General features: G+C 38.1%; 1 protein-coding gene across 1 annotated transcript in view; it reads left to right on the forward strand.

Annotated features, from left to right (window-relative positions):
- The window catches only part of ITGA1 (integrin subunit alpha 1), a 125,427-nt gene extending 122,610 nt beyond the window's left edge, over nucleotides 1–2,817 (forward strand). The window contains exon 30 of the mRNA XM_019532041.1: nucleotides 2,376–2,817. Within this exon, the coding sequence (XP_019387586.1) occupies nucleotides 2,376–2,420 (45 nt within the window). The 3' untranslated portion in view covers nucleotides 2,421–2,817. The remainder of the gene's footprint in view (nucleotides 1–2,375) is intronic.
- The last annotated feature ends 5,234 nt before the right edge of the window (nucleotides 2,818–8,051 follow it).

Here is an 8,051-nt window from a genome sequence, read left to right on the forward strand (position 1 = left end):
CCAGAGCACCACGAGTGCTCATAGAGCCGCGCCAGGGGTCCCGCAATGACCTCGGCCAGTTCCTGTAGAACCCTAGGGTGAAGATCGTCCGGACCAGCGGACCTCCCATGTCATTACCCATGCCTCCCAGATTCATGTTTCTGTCCACTCTCCAACCCATCACTCACACACCTCCACCTATATAGAAGCCTGTCCTGACTCTGTACACCTGTAGTGGCAACTCACAGCTATAGCTCCTAGTCAGGCTCCTGCTCACCAACCCTCTAGTGGCAAGTCACAGCCATGCAGGTGAAGGACAGTCAGAGAAAGTTTTTAGACTTAAGGTGTGACTGCATCAAACTATTTCAAAATTTCAAAATATGGGCATGGAGCTAGCACTAACACTGATCAACTATTGAGCAGATCAAAATGCAATGTGTAAGAAGGCCCTAACTATCCTAAACAGTGGTATTACATTATGGAAAAGGAGAACAGTCAAACTTCATAAAGCTCAGTAGAACTTTGATATTTCCAATTTATTTCATGTGAAGGTGCTCAGAGATCAGTTAAGAGCAGAACAAATATGGTGCTAATAAAACTTTAGTATTCCCCTTTAAAAAGAAAACTGTAAAATATAGTGCTACATTTTAAAAAAAGAGGCTTGAGATTCTTATGCAAGAATCCACATTCAGTTTCACATATTTGTGCAGCTAGACAGTTCCACATGTACATAGTCACTGGTCATATAATCAAACTGTTTACAGTATTTGCTAGCTAGTCATTTATGGACACACAACAACACTCATGATAATTATTTCTACAAACATGGATCTTATGTTTTTATTACTAAGAAAATAAATTTGGCAACAAAAGGAAAATCAAGTAGTAATGCTGAGTGCCCAACATAACGTGCATTAAAAATAGGGTGACCATAATAATTTGAGGGAAATCTGGGACAGGGGGCACCAGCCATGACCCTGTGGCTCCCAGGAACCAGGAAAGACAGCATGACGCATGCACACATACACACGCACGCACACGCGCACACACACCTTCCTCAATCCTGACTCTACTGGGCAAGTGACTCCAGTTGCAGTCCAATGGAGTCCAGACATGGGAGCAGTCCATTGGCTAAGCTCCCTTGAGAAACCTGAAGCAATAGTCCCTGGTTGGCATGAATCCACCCACATGTGCTCGGCTTCTGACTCAGGAGCCACACACATAGATTCCTGCCAATCTGGGACTTTTGATTCAGTTTTCTTTAATGGCCAGTTCTCTGAGACAAGCCTCCAGAATCCAGGATTGTCTGGGTTGACGATCTGGGACATATGGTCACCCTAATTAAAAGGGTCTGATTTCCTGAAAATGCTGGTTCCTGACCCCCTTGAACATTTAAAGGAGTCCAGTTAGGCACCTGAAATCACTAGCAAATTTCAAACCATGGGCATGAAAGTACAATTAGAAGCTACTGATTGATTCTTTATCTTTGCAGAGTTAAAATACAAATAAATTAACTATGACAGTGTCTTCAACAGTTAGCTAGCCTGGAGCCAATTTTGTGCTAGGTGGCTTAGCATCAACTACATTCACAGATAAGCTGCCATTTCCAGATCATTGGGCACATAAGCAAGTTTCTTTTTAATCCACAATTTTACAGACACAGGTTAAGAAAAAATAGACTATAAGAGGAATAATAATAATAATGATGTTGTTAAAATAGCTATCCATTTCTCCTGCCAACATTTCATTTATAGTGGTAATATATTATAAACTGCAAATTGAAGAGATTTCTAGTATACTAAAATATGTTTTCATTTTGGGTTGGGGTTTAACATTCAGCAATCAAATTATATTTAAAAACATTCTCAGACTTCTGAGGGTAGATGTTCATCACTTTCCGAAAATCAAAAAACTCGTACTTGTTCATCATCCCATGCTTTACCACCACTTCAACACAAGTGGGCAGTATTCCCAAAGCTAAAGCTTTATTAAAATACTCTGTTAGCATTACTACAGCAAATTTAGGTTTGCATAATCACCTGAACATGTGGTATTTATTCATTGAATGTATATGTTTATACAGCAAATTAAGATGTATTACACTGTTTCGAGTATTATTAGCTTGAAGTTAATGAATCGTTGACACTTTGTCACATAAGAATGATACAGCAATTACTGTACATTAAGTTTGCCTATTGGCATGAGATATGTCTTCTATTTTTCCAGTTTAGGAAAACAGCATTGAGCTTCACTGATATGGCCCTGAGTTATAACTCACCCATGAACATTAGATCAATGCATTTAAAAAATAAAATAAGATACATAAAAGTCTTGTAAACTTTGCCAAAAGATTTCTAAAATTCTGGTTTTAATTGCATTTTTCCTCTCATACACAGCTTGGATTTTTCAAAAGGCCACTAAAGAAGAAAATGGCAAAATGAAGAATCATATAAAAAGAAAAGAAATGTGGCAATTATACGATCTGTCCTCAGGTGTTATAAACATAAATATAAATTTGGTCACAAGGTTTTCTAAACTCTTTCATGGACTAATTAGTGTCATTCTTTTAAAAAAAACAAGAAAACAAATAAGGCGCATAGCTGGAGAAAACAAAGGGAAGAAAACAAGTCTATAATGTTTTGTAATATGATAGAAAATATTTTCAGTCTTTACTCATTTTTGGCAAGTAATTCCACTTTAAAATTCTGAAATGTTTTATATAGGGAGGCAAGCCTCTTCATATATTTTTATACATGAAATAATAATTCATACCACATTATTCAAGAAACTGGGTTTTAGGGAGTAAATGCCATTTTTTAACTGAGTTTCCAAATTCTTTAAAAGAGATAACTGACTGTCATAATTCATTGATTAGACTTTCAAACCTTGAAAACACCCCAAATATAATATAGTACATTCACAAAACAGTAACCCTGATGCAAGTGTCATATGCAGAGCTTTACATGAAGCCTAGTGCAAATCCAGGGGCTTCCCTTACTACTTACTGCAGTGTATTCAGATGTACAGGGGCTACTCCAAGAAAGAAATTTCTATTATTAATAAGGCTATTAGGGATTGATATTTTTAGCACTTAAATATCTGAACTATGAATAGATTTTCAGGTGTAAAATTTAGCCCAGAATAATTTCAAGCAGATCTGTTTGCACAGTGTAAATAAATAAGCAGATGCCCCTCTAGACCTCTAAATTCACATGTTCACTACTATTGCAGGTGCATTTTAGAGGCACCCTGAAAATCTGGCTGTTGCTGTATATCTTGGAGTAGCCAGCAGGGTGCTTGCTGAATTTTCCTTGTAAGGTTACTGTTTAATCCAGTAGGTGTAAAGGTTTGTTGATGATAAAAAAGAGCACAGTTAGGAAACTTAGCACTGATGAGCTTTTTTTAGTACCACAAGCCACACCTCATTTTTAATATTTATGAATTTAAGTACTGATACAGTATTTGTGTAGCTGATAAAAACCTAACAAATGATGGCTGTTTTGTATCACAGATTTAAAAGATGATATATAAGAGTACACTGAAATTATAAGTAGTAAAATGTTTCTTTAAATCCATTTAGGATATTCTTTAATATAAAACTGCCTCCTTTTCACAGTTACTATATGATTTGTGGATAAACCTTCACCTCTTCAAAGTAGCTTACTCATCCACTTCCTTAGTTTCATAGATGTTAGGGACTGGAAGGGACCTTACAGATCATCAGGTCCAGCCCCCCTGCACTTGGGCAGGAAAGACTGCTGGGCTCAGATGACCCCAGCAAGGTGGGCATCAAGACGCTTTTTGAAAATCGCCAGGGTGGATGACTGTACAGCCTTTTGGTGGGAGCCTGTTCGAAACCCTCAGCACACAACTTGTAAAGAAGTTTTTCCTTATGTTCAGTCTGAAGTGGTTTCGGTAAAGCCACCACAGCTTTTCTCTAGAACATAAATCAGTTGGACATGCTTATTTTATTTCTTTTTAATAGTCTAATAAGAAACAGTTTAATTCATAATAATTTTCTATTTTTGTGAAATAGTGATCAAAGGTGACCTATGTAGCTCTGGAAATTTACACATGATGCTTCATATTTGAAAGATGTTATCAGAAAAAAAGTCATGTTGAGTCCTTTTTACGTACTCTCTGGCTTACAAAGGTAGTCTTTTGGATGTTTTGAGACTCATAAATTTAGTAAGTCTGAGTTAGTTTCAAAGCATTTGTAATTTTTTCTTGTGCATACATGAATGATTATGATTTCACAGTCACCATATACGTGCCCATCTGACTAGGCTTCTAAGTAAGAACAATCCAAACCTGGGCAGACTCGCAACAGGAACTCTATAAGTCACTGCCCCATCTAGTTTGTGACATTCATAGATTGTCCTTATAAGTTACTGGAATTTCTTCAAAAAAATAGCCATAAAACCGAGAGCAGAATGAGGCCCTCAAGGTAAATGGAAATAGAAGATCGGTATATCCCTCCTTTATCCAGTATTCAGACTGGCAGAGGCCTGCTCATTTAATAGTGAAGATTAAAATCTAATATTAAGCAGAAGCTTTAGTTGCAGTCTAAATTGCACATTATGTGGTATGCAGGCTTTGTAAAAATCATACTATGTGAGCATGTCTATCTGCTTGGAGTATTGTTATGGCCTTCATTGTCAGGATTATAATAATCATTACAAGAAATGAGAGTATGCATGTATGACTGGCAAAGTGGGCAGTCACACAACTGAGAAAATTTTCACTCACCATCTCCCATTCCATATGTGTTAACCGTTAAAGTGGCAAAGATGTCCTGAGAGATGCCCCTATCATCACACTCAGTCTGGGTTTTCAACATCCTCAAGCATGTCAGTTTGGTTATCCTTTAGGGTGCCCTCTGCCCCTCATATATGGGCTTGATGCATACAGAGCAGAAGCAGGTAGGTGAGGCTTATTTCCTTCATAGCAAGACTGAGCACTCTGATGCCACAGTGTAGACATACCTCAAGTGCCTCACAATTTAATATTGTATCAGCACAGTACCTCTGGAAAGCAGAAGGGCTGTTATCTCTCCGGGGGAGGGAAGCTAAGATAAACTGAAGCAATAAGAGATTAAATGATTTACCTATGATCAGATACGAAGTCTATGATAGTCCCCATCTAAACTACTTCACTTACAGAAAACTGTGCAACTTAAACCGATTCCACCTCATGCTTTTTGAATGTCTGTACCTATCCTGGAGGAACTAAACCAGGCCTTCAACTCCCAGTTCAGTTCCTAACCACAGAACCATCCTTCCTTTTCTCATACCATTAACCATTGGTTCAGTAAGGCAGCATTCATGTTATGCAGGCCATTTTCATTGGAGTAGGTTCTGACTCTTTCAGTACTTCACTTTGCAACTGTAATAATCTCTTAAATAGGAGTTGGAGGATCTAATTAAGTTTCCCATTTAATTTCAGAGCAGTACTGTTACTCTATAATATGCATTAGCAGTACAGCACATGTCCCTAGCAAAAGAATACAAAATCCTAGATAAGTATTCTTTCTATGTAAAGAATATCTGAAATCAGTGTTCAATTCATTTTAGTCTCACTTTACATCATAAGTGCAATATATAATTGCCTGTCTTCTCTGTTTGCATTATGGTGCCTCTTCCTTCCTCATTTTGGTTATCAAGTAAAATCTGTTTTAAAATAGTCATAGGTTTAGTAAGTACTGCCACAGAACACCTTCCTATCATGCCCTCTGAATTAGCAGATACAATATTTGTATTCCTTAGAACCTCTCCACACAATATCACATAAACAATATCATTGCTCAATATAGAAAATACCACTGCAATCAGTGATACAAACACCAAAAACACTGCAGCGACTATAACTGTTACAAAAGTAGAGTTTGCTTCCTAACTCTGTTAAAAACCAGCAAGGTTTCAATATTATTCTAATAATAGATGGACGAGAATGTTTTTGTTCTTTTAAAACAAAAGTCTAACATTAGGTCCCCTGTATATATTAAGTTTTAGGCTTAAATTAGTTTTAAATGACTAAGAGCTCCAATCATGCACATTACTCCTCTGTCATCATAGACATACTTTGAAGCTCCTGGCACATATGCAAAGACTGTTTCAGGATAGGAGGCTAAGACAAGAGAGATCTGTTCTAGTGTTCTTTATGTTGATTGAAGGTATGAGGCATGGCGCTCTACGAGGCACAGCACAGATTTTATAAACTTGTGGAAAGGGCTTTACATATTTTTGCTCCATTTCAGTCCTGGGTTGCTTCTGGGACTATAGAATACCCAAGACCAAGGGTGTCAAACATATAGCTTGTGGGCCTGATCCAGCCTGCAGAGCCATGTTGCCTGGCCTGTGGGGCTTGTAGGGGCTAGAAATTTGGGAGTGGGGTCTACTGTTAAAATCTGGGATACAGCTCCCTGTAGTGTGGATCTCCATTGTCAGTAGTGGAGGCAAATAACAGCAACATTAAACCCAATGGCCAGGGTTTGAATTATGGGGTGGCTTGGGGGGGGTGAGGCCCCCCCCGCCTCCCCATAAGAGACAAGAGTCCCTGGTAATAAAAAAGAGCCCCAAACCCCCTCCATGCCTTTCTAAACAGTGCAGGCAGTGGCTGCTTCTTCTGGCTTCCAGCTGCCACCACCACAGACCCCCCACCCCACCTCACCTGCCCCAAATCAGAGCATAATTCGAACCCTGCCCACAGCCACTGTCGCATCCAGATCCAGTCTGTGAGGAGCCCCACTGTCCAGATCAGGGTGACACATGAGTTTGACACCTCTGCCCTAATGTAATATAAGCAATCCTAGGGGCCTGCCTGAGTTACAGCAGCCTCTTAGTGCTGCAGTATGAGATATGTATCTGCCAGGTGTAAGCTGTGGCTTCTCGGAGGACAGGTACACCTCCTGTGCTAAGGTCTACAGAAGGGCTTTGGGAAAATAATCCAAGCACTGCTTGTTTGATTTTTTAAGTACTCATGCCAGGGAAATTCTCCTTTAACTGGAATCAGAGCTTTTGTTTCCCATTTAATGCTACTGTGCTTCTATTACTAAGCATAAGAGGTGAAGTTGGAGTGAGGATCATGCCCAATATAAGCTGTTGATATTGTGTGGCTTATGGTTCTACATTATTGATCTTTTAGTTTGTTGTACCACCTCCTGTATGTAGTATCAACAAAAAAGGATGAGACAGGCTAAAAGAGAGAGCACCACTGTTTGTTATATCACTTAACAGGAAAAACTGTTGAAATCTTGCACTATTTTTAAGAAAGCAATTACAAGAAAAACTAATTACATACTGCGCGACAGTCTATGTTTTGCTTTTCTACTGTGACATTGTTCCATAAAATGTACTGATAAAAAGTAATAAAGAAATGTCCAGCCAACCTGTTTGTCTTTATTGTCTGTCTGATATTGAATCACTATAAGTGTTTTAAAAAGTATGCAAATTTGTGAAAACAAAAGCTGCCTCTATAGTGATAGAAAGTATTGTTAAAAACACACATTGATACAGATTTTAACACAAGGGAAAAATGGCTGTTGTTAAGAATGAAATTATTGTTGCTAAATTAACCTGATAATACCAGAAATTCAGAGCCAGATTTTCATAACTGAAATTGTATATTCAGATTTGTGTGCGAGCACTATTGTGAAAACTTTAAAATAAATAACATATGTAAATATTCATATATCTGCATATCATATTTAGATTCTACCTCTGAGAAATGATCATGTCACCATGGTCATTAAAGATGAAGGCATATGAGTTCATCTTATCCATCCCCTTACCAATGTTTCTTGCAGCATGCACTAGACAACACTCAGCTGTCTAGTTTCTAAGTGACTCATTTCTTTCTCATCTGTCTCCACTCCTTGATGAACATTTTAACAGGATTTCCTGGAATACAAAGATTGCAACATATTCTGCATGTTTATAAAATGTAATCAATTACACTCCCACAATTTTAAAACTTTGGTCTTATCAGATATGAACCTGCTTCAGCCTCATACCAAAAAAGGGAACATTTACCAAATGTTCTGTGGTGGAAATATCAGATCATTTGAAGCTAGT

This window comes from Crocodylus porosus, unplaced genomic scaffold (genome assembly GCF_001723895.1).
Source record: "Crocodylus porosus isolate Cpor-Errol unplaced genomic scaffold, CroPor_comp1, whole genome shotgun sequence".
In the NCBI taxonomy this organism is placed as follows: Eukaryota; Metazoa; Chordata; order Crocodylia; family Crocodylidae; genus Crocodylus; species Crocodylus porosus.